Raw genomic sequence first — 18,979 nt, forward strand, 5'->3', positions numbered from 1 at the left:
GATGATGTGACGGCAGCTATAGTGCACCGGAACACCCACCACACACCAGCTATTGGTGGAGAAGAGAGGAGTGTGGTGCAGCCAATTCAGGAATGGGGATTATTAGGGAGCCATGATGGAGAAGGGCCAATGGGGGAATTTCGCCAGGACACTGGGGTTATACCCCTACTCTTTTACGAGAAGTGTCCTGGGATTTTTAATCATCAAAGAGAGTCAGGACCTCAGTCTATCGTCTTCTTCGAAAGGCTGCTGTTTTTACAGTATAGTGTCCCCGTCACTATACTGGGGCATTAGGCTCCACACAGACCACATGGTGAGCACAACCTGCTGGCCCCCCTAATGGTTCCTCTTCCAACAGGACAATGATCCTACTACCAAAGTTATGCTGGAGTGGCTAAAAATCAAGAACCTGAATGCATTACAATGGGGCAGTTAGAGCCCAGACCTCAGTCCAATTAAGAATCTGTGGCAAGACTTGAAAATAGCTGTTCACCAACAGTCTCCATCCAATCCGACAGAGCTTGAGCAATTCTATATGAAGTCTATATTTAAAATTCTAAGAGCAGAAATTTTTGCACTTTTTCAGCTTATCCCCTAAGCTCAGGATTAATTTGGGGACTCACCGTGCCACAATACCATCCAGGTAAATATTTAAAAAGCTAAATAAAAATTTGATATTCAGTTCATTTTAAAGCAAAGTACTTTCCAACGTTGTTTCAAGCTGCTTTACTACCCAGCTCCATAATAGGATGTTCCTAGGCTCCTGTTATTTGCACTGACAATAGAATTAAATAATTCACAATAAGCACTCTGTTGGATTGGCAGGATAGTTGTCCTTATACATCTTATGACATAAGACATTTATTTGTTCTGTAATTTGGTGGAAAGCTAGTAAATACTAGTCAGTTAATTTGATCAAGTTAGGGCATGTGTATCATTGGCTAGTTGTTAAGCTGTTTTAGCTAATTGGCTAGTGGGTAACTGGTGTGTTTGATGAGTATTTTTCATTTTTAAACAGTTAATTTAATTATGAATAAGCCAGTCTACATCTTTGTTCAAATTTCTTGTGTAATTTTGACAGATCTACACCTATCAGCCAGAAAATTAAAACCACCTGCCTAATATTGTGTAGGTCTAATTTGCCTAATATTATTCAAAACAGCTCTAATCCATGGAGGCATGGTTTCCACAAGACCTCTAAAGGTGTGCTGTGGTATCTGGCACCAAGACATTTGCAACTGATCCTTTAAGTCCTGTAAGTTCAGAGGAGGGGCCTCCATGGATCAGGCTTGTTTTGTCCAGTACACCTCACAGATGTTCGATTGAATTGAAATCTGGGGAATTTGGAGGCTACGTCAACACCATGAACACTTTATCATGTTCCTCAAAACATCCACATGAATGCCAGGACCAAATGTTTCCCAGCAGAACAGAACTGGCTTGTCTTCTTCCCATAGTACATCCTGGAGCCATTTCTTCCCCAAGTAAGTGACACACACACCCAGCCATCCACACAATATAAAAGAAAACCTGATTCACCAGACCAGGCCACCTTCTTACATTGCTCCATGGTCCAGTTCTGATGCTCACATGCTCATTTTAGGTGCTTTCAGAAGTGGACAGGGGTAGGCATGGGCACTATGACCGGTCTACAGCTACGCAACCCCATACTCAGCAAGCTTCAATGTACTGTATTCTGACACCTTTATCATAGCCAGCATAATTTTTTTTTTAAGCAATTTGTACTACAGTAGCTCTTCTGTGGGATAGGACCAGATGGGCTATCCTTCACGCTCCACACACATCAGTGAGCCTTGGGTGCTCACTAGTGCATACTGGGAACACCCACAACACCTGCCATTTTGGAGATGCTTTGACCCAGTTGTCTAGCTATCACAATTTTGCCCTTGTCAAAGTAGCTCAGATCTTTATGTTTGCCCATTTATTTCTGATTCCAACACATCAACAAGAACTTGTTCCTTAATATACCCCACCCATTGACAGGTACCATTGTAATGAGATAACATCAATGTTATCAATGGTATTCACTTCACCTGGCAGTGGTTTTATATTATGGCTGCTCGCTCTGTGCTGCGTGAATGTGTATATATATATATATATATATATATATATATATATACTCACACACACATATACATATGTATGTATAGTATACAAATATGTATGTATGTATGTATGTATAAACACACAGTGGGGAAAGAAGTATTGAAATAAGGTTCAAATGAGGCTATTCACATGAAATTTTCACCAGACATTAGTATTAACTCAAGAAATCCCACACATATAAAGAATTCACAACATTAATGTCCATAAATAAAGTTATGTGTAATAAAGTGGAATGCCACAGGAAAAAAGTATTGGACACGCTAACTGAAATGTATTTAATACTTAGTGGAGAAGCCTTTGTTTGTAATGACAACTTCAAGACACTTCCTGTATGAAGAAATTAATCGGCCTCAGTATTTAAGTGTGATTTTGGCCCATTCTTCTAAAAATACTGTATTTGAAATTAAGGAAAAAGATGTGATTGAAGTGTACATTTTCAGCTATAATTGAAGGGATTAAAAAAAATATTGCATTAACTATTTAAGAATACAGCCATTTTATTCCAGAGTTGCTCCATTTTCAAAGTCTCAAAAGTAATTGGAGAAACTAACAAATATAAGAATTATTTTTATACTTGGATGCAAATCCTTTGCAGTCAATGACTGCTTGAAGTCTGGAACTCACAGACATCACCAAAATGCAGAGTTTCCTCCCTTGTGATGCTTTGCCTTTACTGCAGCCACCTTCGGTTTCTGATTGGTTGTTGGTCAAATGAAAAGCATGTTCAACTGGGTTGAGGTCAGGTCACTGATTGTTTAAGAACATTTCATGTCTTTGCCTTAAGAAGCTCATGGGTTGCTTACGCTGTGTTTTGGGTCATTTTCTATGTGTACTGTGAAGTGCCTATCTGTGTTGCAGCATCTGACTGAATCTGAGCAGAAATTATAGCTATAACACTTGAAAATTCATCCTGCTACTTCTATCAGCAGTCACATCAGCAATAAAGACCAGTGACTCCATTCCATTGGCAACTACATATGCCCATGCCATAAAACATCCTCCACCATTATGTGGTATGGATCACGAGTCCATTTTCTTCTCCATACTCTTCTCATTCCACCATTCTGGTACATGTTAATCTGTATATCACTGGTCCAAAGAATCTTGTTCCAGAACTGTTCAGGCTTTTTCAGATGATTTCTAGCAACAGTCTAATCTGGCTTTGTGTTATTGTGGTTTGCATCTTGAGGTAAACCCTCTTTATTTACATTCATGAAGGCAATCTACAATCTCTTGATTGTAGATTTTAACAATGATACAGCTACCTCCTCAAGAGTGTTCTTGACTAGGCTGGATGTTGTGAAGGGGGTTTTCAACAAAAAAAAAAGAATTGTGCGATCATCCACTTTGTCTTCGATGGTCTTCCAGGCCCTTTGGTGTTGCTGAACTCACCAGTGCCTTCCTCCTTTTTAAGAATTTACAAAGACAACTGAATGTGAATGCAGTAGAACACCTTTGGGATGTGGCAGAATGGGAGAGTCACGGCATGAAAGTGCACCTGAAAAATCTGCAGGAACTGTGTGATGCAATCATGTGAACAAGGACCTGGATCGCAAAGGGATGTTTCCAACTTCCATAAAATGAACAATTACAGTTGAGAGTAAGGGGAGGGCCTACCCAGTATTAGTAGTATTCTCTCACACACAAAAACATGACATGTCTGAAAATGTAAGATGAAGCACCTCTAGAGCATTCCACCTCCATGTTAATATGAATCTACACAAATTCAGTGTAGATCCAGAAAAATCTACAACTACAAAAATGTAGTGTTAGAAAAGTGTCTCATTACTTGTATTTATAAATTAACTTCATAAACACTTGAAGTACCAAAATGGTTTATATGTACCATTTTTCTTCCTTTGAAAAACTTTTGCCCCCTAGTGGAATAACAGACCTGTTTCATAGTCAACACAGAAACAGGTATTTTAAAACAAGTGGAACGTCTGACCAGAAAAGCTAATACAAGTCTAGCATCTATAATAGAGAAACAGTCGTCATGTGGCTCATTCGCCAGGTAATTGGCAATTTGAACAGTTTATGAAACAGCACGTCACACTTAACTTCTAACCAAGTTAAACATGGCAGGTTCAGTTAGATTTTATGCCAGACCATCCTCCTTTAAAACAATCCGATCAGATTGTGTATTTAAAGAAATAATTAAAGCAGGCAAGAATGGGGAAAAAGTGCTCACTTTATTTAAGATTTATCTCAAGGCAAGACAGGCATTTCCAAAAGGCTTATGTAACTTAACAGTTGATAAATTGTGCAACATTCAAGTACAAAAAAAAAAAAATCTGTTCCCTGTGATGTGAAAATGATCCCTTAATCCCCCCTTTTTCTGTAGTCACTCCATAGCAGAAACAACTAAAACCCTAACCCACTAACAGAGTCTCAGGAGATCTGCTACAGAGGGCACAAGAGTAAACATTGGTGAGGTAGAGCAGATTCCGAATGGCTAATCAACCTCCTCGATGGTGGGACCAGAAGATCCACCACCAGGAGCAGCCCCAGCTCCTGGGAAGCCACCTGGCATCCCATCGGGCATCCCACCAGGCATACCACCAGCACTCTGGTACAGTTTGGTGATGATTGGGTTACAGACCTTCTCCAGCTCTTTCTGTTGGTGCTCATACTCATCCTTCTCAGCAGTCTGAGGAGAAAGTTTCATGTTAAGTGTGTAAAAACTAACACTTTTCTGTTTAGAATGCACATCTCCTTTAACATGCAAAAATGTACTTAAATGTTACTGATTACACACTTTTCCACAGCTATCAAACTACATGCACTACTATTGGTGTAAAAGAAGTTAATACCCTAGGTATAACAAACCCTTCATAAAAATGTGAAGTGTTGCTTTTAGGGGGAATAGCTTCCATGCAAAAGCAAATTCACTACACATGCTCCACAATTCAGACAAAAATGTTGGAAGTTTCACCTGGTTTTTGTCAAGCCAGCTGATTACTTCATTGCATTTGTCCAGGATCTTCTGCTTATCCTCGTCACTGATTTTACCCTTCAGCTTCTCATCCTCTACAGTGGACTTCATATTAAAAGCATAGGACTCCAGGCCATTCTTGGCAGACACCTTGTCACGCTGCACATCATCCTCCGCCTTGTATTTCTCAGCCTCCTGCACCATGCGCTCAATGTCCTCCTTGCTGAGACGGCCTGTTTTTCATTTATAAAAAAAAAAAAAAAAAAAAAAAAAAAAAAGAGAGCTTTAAGAAACCAGAATATAAACAGGACCTCAATCTTCAGACTATTTCAGGAAATCAACCTACCCTTGTCGTTCGTGATTGTGATCTTGTTCTCTTTGCCAGTGCTCTTGTCAACAGCAGAGACATTCATGATACCATTAGCATCAATGTCAAATGTGACCTCAATCTGGGGAACACCACGAGGAGCAGGTGGGATTCCAGTGAGCTCAAATTTGCCCAGCAGGTTGTTGTCCTTGGTCATGGCACGCTCACCCTCATAAACCTGGTGGGTAGGTGAAAATTAATTCTCCAAGTACATGCAAGGGCTTAAAATCAAGTTTAGCAGATTTAAATCGCTCAGACATCCAAGGAAGGTGCTTGGGCCATCTTTGGTCTTTTACAACCTCTGGTGGAAACTACGAATGGCAGGAATCAACTTCATCATAGCGAAAAAAAAACAAGCGGTATGCCAAATAAATTTAATTCTAACCTGAATCAGCACACCAGGCTGGTTGTCAGAGTAGGTGGTGAAAGTCTGGGTCTGCTTGGTTGGAATGGTGGTGTTGCGCTTGATGAGGACAGTCATGACACCACCAGCAGTCTCAATTCCAAGAGACAGAGGGGTAACATCAAGCAGCAGCAGGTCCTGAACATTCTCAGACTTGTCCCCAGAGAGGATTGCAGCCTGGACAGCTGAAAAGTAGAACTGAAGATTAGTATAAACAGATGGATACTGAAGATCATTTTCACCCTTTGCTGTCGCTCAGACATCCAAGGAAGGTACTTGGGCCATCTTTGGTTTTTCAACCTCTGGTGGAAACTACGAATGGCAGGAATCAACTTCATCATTGCGACACCATAAAATAAAATGGAAAAAATTTAAAAAAAAAAATATTTCGAAGAAGCAATCCATAATAACTAACCTGCTCCATAAGCCACAGCCTCATCAGGGTTGATGCTCTTATTGAGCTCCTTGCCATTGAAGAAATCTTGAAGGAGCTTCTGGATCTTGGGGATGCGGGTAGAGCCACCAACCAGGACTATGTCGTGGACCTGAGCTTTGTCCATCTTGGCATCTCTGAGCGCCTTTTCTACAGGGTCCAGGGTTCCACGGAAGAGGTCAGCGTTGAGCTCCTCAAAGCGAGCTCTTGTGATGGACGTGTAGAAATCAACACCCTCATAAAGAGAGTCAATCTCAATGCTGGCCTGAGTGCTAGAGGACAGGGTGCGCTTGGCCCGCTCACAGGCAGTGCGCAGACGGCGAACAGCTCTCTTGTTGTCACTGATGTCCTTCTTGTGCTTGCGTTTGAACTCAGCAATGAAGTGGTTCACCATGCGGTTGTCGAAATCTTCACCACCAAGATGAGTGTCACCAGCAGTGGATTTGACCTCAAAGATGCCATCTTCAATAGTCAGGATGGACACATCGAAGGTGCCACCACCAAGATCAAAGATGAGGACGTTCCTTTCAGAACCAACCTATTTAGAAAGAGGAAAGGGAAGAAAGAAAAAAAAAAAAGCCATCATTCAAGTGAAAAAAGATAAGGGACAACAAAGGCCAATGTATAACTTCACTCAGACATCCAAGGAAGGTACTTGGGCCATCTTTGGTCTTTTACAACCTCTGGTGGAAACTACGAATGGCAGGAATCAACTTCATCATAGCGAAATTTTAAATTTACAGAAAAGCTGGACAGGCCTTTCTGGCAAAGCCCAGAAAACCGTACACAAATTTACCTTCTTGTCCAACCCATAGGCAATAGCAGCAGCAGTAGGCTCATTAATAATTCGCAGTACATTCAGACCAGAGATCGTTCCAGCATCTTTTGTGGCTTGACGCTGAGAGTCGTTGAAGTAAGCCGGTACTGTTATCACAGCATTATTGATAGACTGGGAAAGAAAGAAAGAAAGATTAGAGTCCAGACATCTGAAGCACAGTCAAACATGAGACTAACAGCCCTCACTCACCTTTCCAAGGTAGGCTTCAGCAATTTCCTTCATCTTCACCAAAACCATGGAGGAGATTTCCTCAGGGTAGAAGTTCTTGGCCTCTCCTTTGTATTCCACCTCCACCTTGGGACGTCCACCATCACTGATGACCTTGAAAGGCCAATGTTTCATGTCAGCCTGAACCACGGAATCTTCGAACCTCCTGCCGATCAGACGTTTGGCATCTGAAATGAGACTGTGGTCACTTAAGCTGAACAATTTAAAGTGATTGATACAATAAAGTAGAATCAGATTAAAGACATGTACAATTTCTAGGGGAAAGAAAAAAAAACAAACAAACAAACAAAAAAAAGCATAGAGGAATCACCACACTAACCAAAGATTGTGTTGGTGGGGTTCATGGCCACTTGGTTCTTGGCTGCATCACCAATCAACCTTTCAGAATCAGTGAAGGCCACATAGCTTGGTGTGGTCCGGTTTCCTTGGTCATTGGCAATGATTTCAACTTTGCCATGCTGGAAGACTCCAACACATGAGTAGGTGGTCCCCAGATCAATGCCAACAGCTGGTCCCTTAGACATTGTTACTATAAAGAAAAATATAAGTCATAAGTTAATACAGGCATCTCAATCATCTCATTATCTGTTTAACCAAGCCACTTTAACTGAACTGGTCACAGTAAGGACTCTAAAAACACAAATAATGAACAGGCCCTCACACCCAGGTGCACCATGTGGCTGCTCTGACACCTTTCCATTTTTAAGCACTTGTAAGTTGTTGGGAGTGCATCATGTTGTAAAACATGTAATTTCCTGTTAGCACTAGGTGGCTCTATGACTAACCCAATATTGCCACATAGGTGTCTTCAGGCCAGGACTGTTAAATATGTGAAGTTCTGGGTAGCATTATATGCTCGAGTTATAAAACTTCCTGTTTAATAGCAATAATAGCATGCTTTAGCACATAGCCAAGTGATCCCAGCACATTTTAACATGTCTAGCATGTTTATAATTTGCGGCCATATTTGTGTTGCTAGGAATAGATCAGTGTAAAACATCGCATCCTGTTGGCAGAATGGACATAGCATGTTTGCGTTGCAACAGCTTCCTGTTCCATGGCGAACCATCAAATTTGCGAGACCTTCATGCCATGCAACGAATACTCAAAAGCTTCACAATTTAGCATCAAGCCCTTTAGATGAAACTAAACAAATACGTTGTTGATTCTATGAAGTCTCCAAGAGTAGTTTGGTAAAGTACGAGACCTGGAAAGGGCAAAACCTGAGCAAAAATTTGAGAAAAATTAAAATGACTGACCTACTGTTGAGTTTAGGTCACGAGTTTAAGAAACTATTGTACGTACTGCCATGTTACACAGGTTTATCAAGTTTTGTACATGTAGGTGAAACGCAGCACGAGGCACACATTGTTAATTTTCTAAGTGGTACCATCAAGCCATTCTGGATCCCCCATCAGATGTAAATTTTCCCCAGTTCTGACACTTTTGCAGTTCCATGAATTTTTAGGTATGTTTAGGGCCTCTAAAATGAGATTAATTTCTGAAAGTGGTCATAAAGAGAGCAGATCCAATAGGGCCTAAATGGAGAGCTGCGAGAATTACATTTTTTGTAGGTCAACCAAGAAGTTATCACCATGGATCCCTCGACAAAAATCCAACAGGATTTAAATTTAAATTGTGAGCACGTTGTTTTTTGACCGTGGATGCATGTAAATACTTTGTACGAGACGTTTAAAGCATAATTAGGCACGTTTAAAAACAAAAATAGATGCGCATTAACCAAAAATCCATTCCAAAAAACCCACTGACTTCGGGACAACTGAACCGGAAGTGCGAAAATGCTAACCAACTTCCGGGTTTTAGGAAACATTCCCGCACCATTCTATGGCCGCGAGACGAGACCACGTGGTCCGGCCTTCCAGAACGCGCTATGGCGGAAGCTTTCCGGTGGCGCTAGCTAACAAAATGCAAGCCAATCAATAGACAGTTCAATTTTACTCATAAGCGAGACATTTTGTCTACGAAATAGATATACTAATCTTACATAATCATTACTACCGCCAAAAAATGATAAAAAGATCTTTAAGCACCTTAAGTAGAAAATAAACCTCCTCAGACATCGTTTCTCCAAAACGCATACTGCAAATATGTATATTGCCAGTTAACTAAATTTCAGCCAACTAGCATCATAAGTGTCCGTTACAATCATTAATTTTCCTTTGTTATAGCTTTACACATATGGCAATACAGCTAACTAACTTAAGCTAAAGGTCATATGCTAATACACCGATTATCAAATGTAACTCTTCTCATTACAGTTAATATTAGATGACTTTAACCTAAATATATTTTAATTATATGTAATCTAAGTGTAACCAACTGAAACAATGATAGAGCTAAGGCCAGAATGCGGTCGATCAGCCTTACACTTCTCTACGGCGCGCTTCCGTAAAACTGTAAAGCTAACTTAATTTACAATTTAGGAACATAATTTATAAACTAGAATTAGAACAAAGGAATTAGACTTTTTTCTACTCACCAAAATTAGGCGAGGTCGATAGAAACTGGAGCTGTACTGAGGTGGTGCCTGCCTTGCCTCGCTGCTGAAAAGAGACCGAGCGAAAATTCTAGAACATCTATATATCCCCGGTGAGCGGACCAATCACATTCACGAAAACTCAACCTCACGTCAGTACCAACCGTCTCTTTTCCCCGCCCCAAATGAAGAAGCTGTTATATGATTGGTTGTAGCCCGCTTCCCAAAAGTCTGTTTAACGTCTGATCTAGGGCCGGATTCGCTGAACTCACTACTCTGATTACAACCCTCCAAGAAAAAGTGAAACTGGTCTGAGATCAGCAAAATGGCGCGCTAATGTGACAATGTAGAAACGTCTAGAAACCCATAGAACATGAGGTCACAGAAATTTATCCAGACAGGCTGGATTCAAAGGAAAAAGAAAAAAAAAAAAAGAAAAGAAAAATGCTGCGGACTCAAAGACCTCATATGAAATAAAATTATTACTTGACAGGCTAATGTTCAGTTAAGTCTATTTTTCCTATAAATGTAAGAAAAAACCGAACTAAAAACTGTTTACAAAATAAAAGCCTGGGTAACAAGCAACTAAAATAGTATCTCAAAAGGGGCATAAATATGTTGCTTGATAGCCTGTATGTATGTATGTATATATATATATATATATATATATATATATATATATATATATATATATATATATATATATGCAACATATTTATGTTGAATAATCAATTATTTTATATATCTTTTCATGTGACAACACTGAAGAAATGACACTTTGCTACAATGTACCGTAGTGAGTGTACAGCTTGTATAGCAGTGTAAGTTTGCTGTCCCCTCAAAATAACTCAACACACAGCCATTAATGTCTAAACAACTGGCAACAAAAGTGAGTACACCCCTAAGTGAAAATGTCCAAATTGGGCCCAATTAGCCATTTTTCTTCCCCAGTGTCATGTGACTTGTTAGCGTTACAAGGTCTCAGGTGTGCATGGGGAGCAGTTGTGTTAAATTTGGTGTCATCGCTCTCACACTCTCTCATACTGGTTACTGGAAGTTCAACATGGCACCTTATAGCAAAAAACTCTCTGAGGATCTGAAAAAAAGAATTGTTGCTCTACATAAAGATGGCCTAGGCTATAAGATGATTGCCAAGACCCTGACACTGAGCTGCAGCATGGTGGCCAAGACCATACAGCGGTTTAACAGGACAGGTTCCACTCAGAACAGAACAATGGTTGACTGAAGAAGTTGAGTGCACATGCTCAGCGTCATATCCAGAGGTTGTCTTTGGTAAATAGATACATGAGTGCTGCCAGCATCGCTGCAGTGGTTGAAGGGGTTGGGGCTCAGCCTGTCAGTGCTCAGACCATACGCCGCACACTGCATCAAATTGGTCTGCATGGCTGTCGTCCCAGAAGGAAGCCTCTTTTAAAGATGATGCACAAGAATGCCTGCAAACAGTTTGCTGTAGACAAGCAGACTAAGGACATGGATTACTGGGACCAGGTCCTGTGGTCTGATGAGACCAAGATAAACTTATTTGGTTCAGATGGTGTCAAGTGTGTGTAGTGGCAACCAGGTGAGGAGTACAAAGACAAGTGTGTCTTCCCTACAGTCAAGCATGGTGGTGTGAGTGTCATGGTCTGGGGCTGCATGAATGCTGCTGGCACTGGGGAGCTACAGTTCATTGAGGGAACCATGAATGCCAACATGTACTGTGACATCCTGAAGCAGAGACTGGGCCGCAGGGCAGTATTCCAGCATGATGACGACCCCAAACACGCCTCCAAGACGACCACTGCCTTGCTAAAGAAGCTGAGGGTGAAGGTGATGGACTGGCCAAGCATGTCTCCAGACCTAAACCCTATTGAGCATCTGTGGGGCATCCTCCAACGGAAGGTGGAGGAGCACAAGGTCTCTAACATCCACTAGCTCCGTGATATCATCATGGACGAGTGGAAGAGGACTCCACTGGCAACCTGTGAAGCTCTGGTGAATTCCATGCCCAAGAGAGTTAAGGCAGTGCTTGAAAATATTGGTGGTCACACGAAATATTGACACTTTGGGCCCAATTTGGATATTTTCACTTAGGGATGTACTCATTTGTTGCCAGCGGTTTAGACATTAATGGCTGTGTGAGTTATTTTGAGGAGACAGCAAATTTACACTGTTATGCAAGCTGTACACTCACTACTTTACGTTGTAGCAAAGTGTCATTTCTTCAGAGTGTGATGTCATATATGGTGGTTTAATATTTGTTTAACATTGTCATATTGTATACAGTTTTAATTATTCTATTCACTTCATTATATTATATTAAACTGGTATGTATGTTATTGTAAAATGTTATTTGTACTCTTTAACAACAAAGATTTTAATGTATGAGAGTAATCATAATTAAACATGTTTCACTTGGTATTCCATAGGTAGAGTTCAATAAAAGAGAACAAACAAGTTTTATAACAAATGTACATATTTATTGTCACTCACTTAAAAAAGAAATATATATATATATGTATATGTTCTAACAAAATATACAGTACACTTTATATACATATATATATATATATATATATATATATATATATATATATATATATATAACATACAAAATAAAGTATATTTAGCTTAACATCCATCTTCTATACCTCGTTACCCTTTTCAGGGTCACGGGGAAACCTGGAGCCTATCCCTGGGAGCATCAGGCACAAGGCAGGGTACACCCTTAACAGGGTGCCAATCCATCTCAGGGCACACAATCACATACATATTCACACACCCATTTATACACTTTGGACACTTTGGACTTAGCTAGACATTCAAACATTCAACCAGTATTCTAGCACCAGTACTCTACTAAACCAAGATTGGTTAGAGTCTTTTATTGTTCACAGTTCAGTCTCTTTGACACCAGATCTGGCGATAAAGTGCTGTGGGTTTTCATTAATGACTTGTACAGAAGCAGGTGTGGCCTGAGCCTCTTTCTCTAATGTTTCCTCTGCTTTGTACTTTGTGAAACTGGTGTTCCAAAAACCTAGAGAGAGAGAGAAAGAAAGTGTTTAAGCTGTTTGAACAAAGCTGTTTATTTATAATCTCTGATTTGACAGTTGTATAGGAAACGTAAGACTGTACCTCTTCCTTTCTGTTGCTGTTTTAGCTTCTCCTCACTGCTAGACTTTGATCTGCTGCTCTCCACTGACTGATCAGACTCTTCATTCTCTGTGGTTAGAAAAAAAAACTATTAGCTAATTGATATAAATGTATTACAAATGTATTAGGATTAGTGAATTTCTGTGAATTTCCAATTTGTTGAACTGTTACCTTTTTTCCAGGCAATGTGTGCTTTCCTGAGGCGAATCAGGAAGAAGGCAAGCACCACGAACAGGCAGCTGAGGAGGCATGTGACCAGCAGCACCAGCAACGTCGAAGTTCTCTTTTTACTAATTTTTTCTACATGGCTGTTGTCATTCCCTAAAAGCACACACATGATTAGCCTATGTATCATTAAAAAGACAACAAGAAAAAACACAAGGCATAGTTACATCTCAGAAAAAGACTATCAATACTAAATACCTACAGGGGAGTTTTATCAAATAAGGGAATAAATTGTGTTATTTTGCACATTGTAACAATGATTGGTTTAATACTGTTTAATTTCTCACCAGTAGTATTGTTTGATGAGTTGATGCTGGTATTTGATGGTGTGCCATCTGTTGTTTCGTATACTGATTCAGTTGTCTCATTTTCTGCATTGAAACATTTAAGATTAATAATGGGGACATTACGGTCTATGTCTTAAACAGTAGTCAAGTAATGTAATACACATTGTGTACATCACTACTGAATTTCTCCTAAATATAGTTCCTTAATACAAAGCAGAAATGTTCTAAACTTGTGTAAGATTTCTGTAAAGATCATGTTAGGATTAGGAGCCAGTTTATCATAAATGGCTGTGATAACAGCATATGTTATCACTGTTAACAGCATATGTTATCACTGTTAGACTTTGGGTTTTCAGTAAAGTTGAAATGGTTATGCAGATATTACAAATTCTATATAACGTTGCTTGTGATTGAGATATGTGCAAAAGAGAAACGCATTTCAGTTCAGGAAAATTCACAGTTATCAAAACTTTAAATAATAGAAAATTTCCATATCTAGCTGCCATACAAATTATGATAAGCACAATGAAGATAATGCTTAATAAATAAGCATGCTATAGAGGGATATTTCAAAAGTTGTTTTGTTTTGTGTTGAGTGTGTTGTTAAATTTCAGACTGTATATGTGCTCACCGGTAGTGTTACTTAATATGTTTGTGCTGCCATTTGCTGAAGTGCCATCTGTGGTTTCATTTACTGCAACAAGACATTACAGTAAACAAATTATTAATATGGACTTTACTGAGCTAATTGTCACTTTTTTAAGCTTTAGTTAAGCTTTGGTTTTGTGTTAACATAAGGGATAAATCTAGTACACCCAGAGTCTATGAATTTCTTACCTGTTGTACTACTGTCATTTGTGGTTTCTGACTCTGAATGACTATTGGTGAAGCCTGAAAAAAAGGATAATTTTTAAGAATGATGCAGTGGAAAGATGTTAGATTTAGACTCTGTACAATTTAACTACCCGCCACTAGGTGACGCAATAGTCAAAATTCTTCTGAGCCATTTTTTCCCATAAGTACAACAATTTCCTTTTTTGCTGAGCATGTCTGACATTTTTAAATGACTATCTGGGACTGAATAGTTATATTTCTGTGTGTAACCACTGTAGGAAAACACTTGTACTTACTTGTATTGCTAAAAAGTGTTGGAATGACCGTTGTGTCTGTTGATCTAAGTATGTTACTGGAATATGTTGATGAGGTTGTTGTGTCTTGACCTGCCAAAAAAGATAAAATACATTAATAATGTTGAACAAGTAGTTTTATGTGACGGCTTTTATATATGAGTGATGGAATTCCACACTATATATAGATATAACAAGAAGCTTTATTTCCTCCTTTTTTAAAATTTCTTCCACACAAGAAAAACTATTTCAAAGAAGTTTTCGTCATCATGTGATATGTTGAAAGCAAAGATAAAAAGGGAAACTACCAAAGAGTCCACTCTGTAAACTTTGCTTTCGCTATAGCCCAAAACCACAAAATCCCCCAGAATATTTCATTTCCTACAAATGGCAAAATGCCTATTAAGGTCAGCCACCATGTCATACTACTCTCCTCGTTGTTCTCACACATACATATGCACTTACTTTGGTTTCCTAAGTGGATAAACCTTTCCAGTTTGGAACCGTGGAGAGCTGAATGACGGACCAAGCACCTCATTGTAACTCCCTTCTTTGGAACTTTTACAGTCAGCTGGCTAACAGCTGTGTATTTCTTGGATACGTGTTCCGACTCATAGTATGGGTGAGCTGAGAATAAATCATGAAACATTGTAAGAAAAAAATCCTGCCTGCCATGCCTGTATGTTCAATCATAGCACGTAAATATGACAGCAGAATATAGGTGTCGTTCAGCACAGTGTATAACAATTTTAACTTTGTTTGGACACAAAACTATTTCAATAATATGACAATAGACCGTAAATGTATGATCTTTATATTAAACATACAATTTTCACATAAAAGTTCAGATGTAATATTTGATAATACACAGTTTGAATCTAATGTCATAAACCAACCTATAAACATGCTGGTTTATGACATGCTATTATCAATTAATTAGTGATTTTGTTTGGTGTAAACATTTCTGAATACATAATCATGTACTTACCCTCAACCTCTAGGCCACTGTCCATTAGCCATGAGAGTCTAGGTGGATGCTGATTTGCTGAAGCAGAGCATTTAACAATTGTTTTATCCTCTTGCTCGTCCTTTTCCAGTCTTGGAGCACCTACAATTTCAGCAAATAATTGATTTTCACATTCAGCAAGCCAGTATCTTGTCAAACGTATGAATATGATTAACAGCTATAATATAATTTAGGGGAGTTGAATTATAATCATGGAAGGAAAATTAATAGTTTATTGCTTCCTTCCTTTTCAATGTTTTCAACCTTTCAAGTGTTAAATCAGTTAAATTAGTTAAATAATGCAAGCCCTATGCAGTATTGCTGATATCCAATTTGGTCCCATTTGTTCCCATTTGTTCCCATCTGTTAATTTAACAGTGCTAATAGGAAAATGTTTGTACTCACCTATAACAATTACTTTATATCTTTTCGTTGAGGTTGGATTTCTATAATGTAGACATTTGTAAACACCTCCATCTTTGAATGTGACATCGGTCACACGTATTGAAAATTTTGAGTTGGTTAAAGTGACAAATTTGATCCTCTGGTCTCTCAAGGCTGCAGATCAACATGAGGGACAAATTAATATTTTGTTAAATAGACAAAAATCGCAGACTGCTGCTCCCATACAGGTTCAAATGATTCAGTGCAGAATTCCTGTAGTAGACCATTAGTAATTGAAAACCATAACTACATTTACTCTCTTCCCTCCTAATTAGTAATACTACATATAGTAGCCCAAGCTGTATTCAATTCAATTCAATTCAATTTTATTTGTATAGCGCTTTTTACAATAGACATTGTCTCAAAGCAGCTTTACAGAAATAAAATTATTCTTATCTAAATTCTAATCTAAATCTAAATTATAAAATATTCTTACCTTTGTCTCTGTTAAAGAACAAGAGAAAACCTTCTGGGTTTCTCCATTCCACCGCATCACTCATATTAGTGTTTGTGAGCGGGCATGTCAGAGTCAGTGTGTCTCCTTGTATTACTGAAATCTGCTTCAGTGCCAAGCACTGTGTTAAACCTGTAAGACAAACAGAACATCGCTGTGACATAAAGGTCTGATGAATATTGACTGTGCAACACTTTAAATGCACAATATGTCCTAAGCAGAACACACCAAATCCCACTGTACACCTGCAGCATCTAGGCTGCTGCTTGCTACTTGATCAAAATAAGCAGTTGTCAAGAGTACAGTCAGCGAGTGGGATAAAAAGAGTGTAAAACTGCCACTTGTAAATGGAAGAAAAGGGGGCAGATGAGAATGTGGTCTCCACTCATTTACGCCACACTGACTCATAATGTTACTCTCATTCTATTCGGGGGGCTGCAGACAGCAGACAGGAAAGAGAGGGTGACAACACAAGAGTGTGTGAGTGTAACTGAGAGTGGTCGATATATTTGTATGCAGTGAGAAAGTTGTCAAACAGGAAACTGAGTTAAGATATATAGCGTGTACTCCAGCCTACTGTAGGTGTAATTTTTATAGTCATATGCTCAACGAAGAAGTGTGGGTGATCACCACCTCTGCTAAGGCTATGTCCAGAGCTGTAGGTGAAGGTCGGTAGAGATTCCATGGGAAATTCTATTATTATTTTTTCTCTTTCTCTCATATATATATATATATATATATATATATATATATATATATATATATATATATATGAATCTTTACTTCTTTCATTTTTATTAGTACCAGGATGAAAAATGCCTCACTTAGAATCTTTTTGTCATGATATTATTGTAATTTAGACATTTAAAAAAAAAAAAAAACACCTCCATATCTGAGCACAATATCAGACACACATATTGAATATTCAGAATATTTAACAATGTTTACATTTAACTACAGCAAATGTGTATGGCTTTTCTGTTACGGTATAAAGAAATCCATTCTGACCTTATGATTTTACCCTGATTACACTGCAGTGCCCTAAAGTGTTCAATCATTTCAATAAATAATTGCAGGTATCAGAATAAATACTGCTAGAGCAAGAAATGTATAAACTTGTTTCTAATTGTGTACACTACAGACAAGCGCTAAATAACACTAAAAAGAAAACATTTCAATATTAACATAGTAAAGCATTACATTTGAATGGGTGTATGTAGTTAATATGAAACTAAAGTGTGTATTCTTGTAATGGATAATATATTCATTGTTTTACTCACCTGTGATCAACAAGAAAACGCGAATGCATAAGCTCTGTGTGTTCTGCATAGTGCAAGGCGTGAGGTCTGAACCTGACTTCCTCTCTCACTTCTTTTATAAACACAAAGGCTTCCATGACATCACTTGAATGTCATGGAAGTCCCACTTCATGCTGTATTATTTTAACTTTCAGGGGCATTTTGACCAGTCGCTGCTTCTGTATTTTCATCTACTGACCAGTGACTGCTTACATGATACTGAACAGGGTACTCCAAGAACAATGAGAAATAATAAGAATCCAAGCCTGGTTTACAATGACTTCACACACTTGTCTGTCCTGCAAAGTGAAAGTGTTGTCTTACTGCCTTTATTTATTTACTTGTTTTACTTCAAACTGCATGAATTAGCCAACACTCACAAAGGAGGCATTGCTAATATGTTGGCAAAATTTCTTTTCTGGTGGATGGGGTATTATTAATTATTACTAATTATTAGCAGTAATCTATGACAAATACATACTTGAAACAACTGCCTATAAAGACATTTTTGAAGAGAAATTAATATAGGCAAACTAATCAGGGCAATGCTAAGAATAAAAAGAAAGGTTTTAATTAGCATGTTTGACAGAGATCCATCTTAGGACCCACGTGATTGTCATATTCCAACTTATGTATTTGTAATGCTTTACTATGTTGCCCTACTTTTATGTCACTGCTTTACAATTAAATGAACATGGCAAAACACAAGAAAGGCAATTAAGTGGCCTTATTTTTTAGAAACATGTAAGTTTGAATTTTAATACTCCTCTGTTACTTCTAACCAGCTTTTAGTTTAATTTACTTAATTTGTCTGACATTGTTGTTGAATACTTTAATTGTTATTGTTGTTTGTTTAATTATTCTTCCTGATGGATCTGTCTTTTTGGAATCAGTAAGCTGACTAAACCCCACTAGTGCCAGGAAGGGTAGGAGTGGCAACGTATGAAACAGCTTACGTTGACCACAGTTATTTCTGATGGACCAGTATGTGGGCGGGCGGGGGGATAGGGTGGGAGGGTAGCGTCACTTGCATGCATCACCAAGTACGATAGGTATGATTATGGTCTGGTAATGGAAGATTTGATTGTTTGATGAGGTGCATTGACACACATAATTAATATACAGTCAATGCATGTGTGAAAGACAAAAACAACAAG

General features: G+C 38.6%; 2 protein-coding genes and 2 non-coding genes across 4 annotated transcripts; all 4 read right to left on the reverse strand.

Moving 5' to 3' along the window:
• Positions 1–4,303: 4,303 nt before the first annotated feature.
• LOC100305036 (heat shock protein 70) lies at positions 4,304–9,861 on the reverse strand (the record flags this gene model as incomplete). The annotated part of the gene is given in 13 exon segments (NM_001200273.1): positions 4,304–4,632; positions 4,635–4,643; positions 4,645–4,777; positions 5,063–5,295; positions 5,409–5,607; positions 5,815–5,990; positions 5,993–6,004; positions 6,006–6,017; positions 6,248–6,803; positions 7,062–7,214; positions 7,293–7,498; positions 7,651–7,860; positions 9,832–9,861. Coding segments are annotated over 12 exon segments (1,944 nt in total). The 5' UTR covers positions 7,856–7,860; positions 9,832–9,861.
• On the reverse strand, positions 5,678–5,774 carry LOC124629050 (small nucleolar RNA SNORD14). The gene has a single exon (XR_006983897.1). It is a non-coding gene; the product is annotated as a small nucleolar RNA SNORD14 (small nucleolar RNA).
• Positions 6,084–6,178, reverse strand: LOC124629049 (small nucleolar RNA SNORD14). The gene has a single exon (XR_006983896.1). It is a non-coding gene; the product is annotated as a small nucleolar RNA SNORD14 (small nucleolar RNA).
• A 2,582-nt stretch (positions 9,862–12,443) lies between the features above and the next one.
• Positions 12,444–17,957, reverse strand: LOC108277189 (cytotoxic and regulatory T cell molecule). Its single transcript, XM_017489687.3, has 12 exons — positions 17,805–17,957; positions 16,507–16,656; positions 16,032–16,184; positions 15,609–15,728; positions 15,086–15,247; positions 14,624–14,713; positions 14,331–14,384; positions 14,125–14,187; positions 13,494–13,577; positions 13,153–13,302; positions 12,964–13,050; positions 12,444–12,865 (listed from the first exon to the last, which is right to left on the reverse strand). The coding sequence occupies exons 1-12, from the start codon at positions 17,851–17,853 to the stop codon at positions 12,720–12,722; spliced, it is 1,308 nt and encodes a 435-aa protein (XP_017345176.1). The 5' UTR covers positions 17,854–17,957; the 3' UTR covers positions 12,444–12,719.
• Between the last annotated feature and the right edge of the window lie 1,022 nt (positions 17,958–18,979).

This window comes from Ictalurus punctatus, chromosome 16 (genome assembly GCF_001660625.3).
Source record: "Ictalurus punctatus breed USDA103 chromosome 16, Coco_2.0, whole genome shotgun sequence".
Taxonomy (NCBI): domain Eukaryota; kingdom Metazoa; phylum Chordata; class Actinopteri; order Siluriformes; family Ictaluridae; genus Ictalurus; species Ictalurus punctatus.

Coding starts and splice junctions, on each gene's coding strand:
- LOC108277189 (XM_017489687.3), bottom strand. CDS start 17,853: ATGCAGAACACACAGAGCTTATGCATTCGCGTTTTCTTGTTGATCACA. Junction 15,248..15,608: donor CAGTGGCCTAGAGGTTGAGG/GTAAGTACATGA, acceptor ATTTATTCTCAG/CTCACCCATACTATGAGTCG. Junction 14,714..15,085: donor TATCCACTTAGGAAACCAAA/GTAAGTGCATAT, acceptor CTTTTTTGGCAG/GTCAAGACACAACAACCTCA.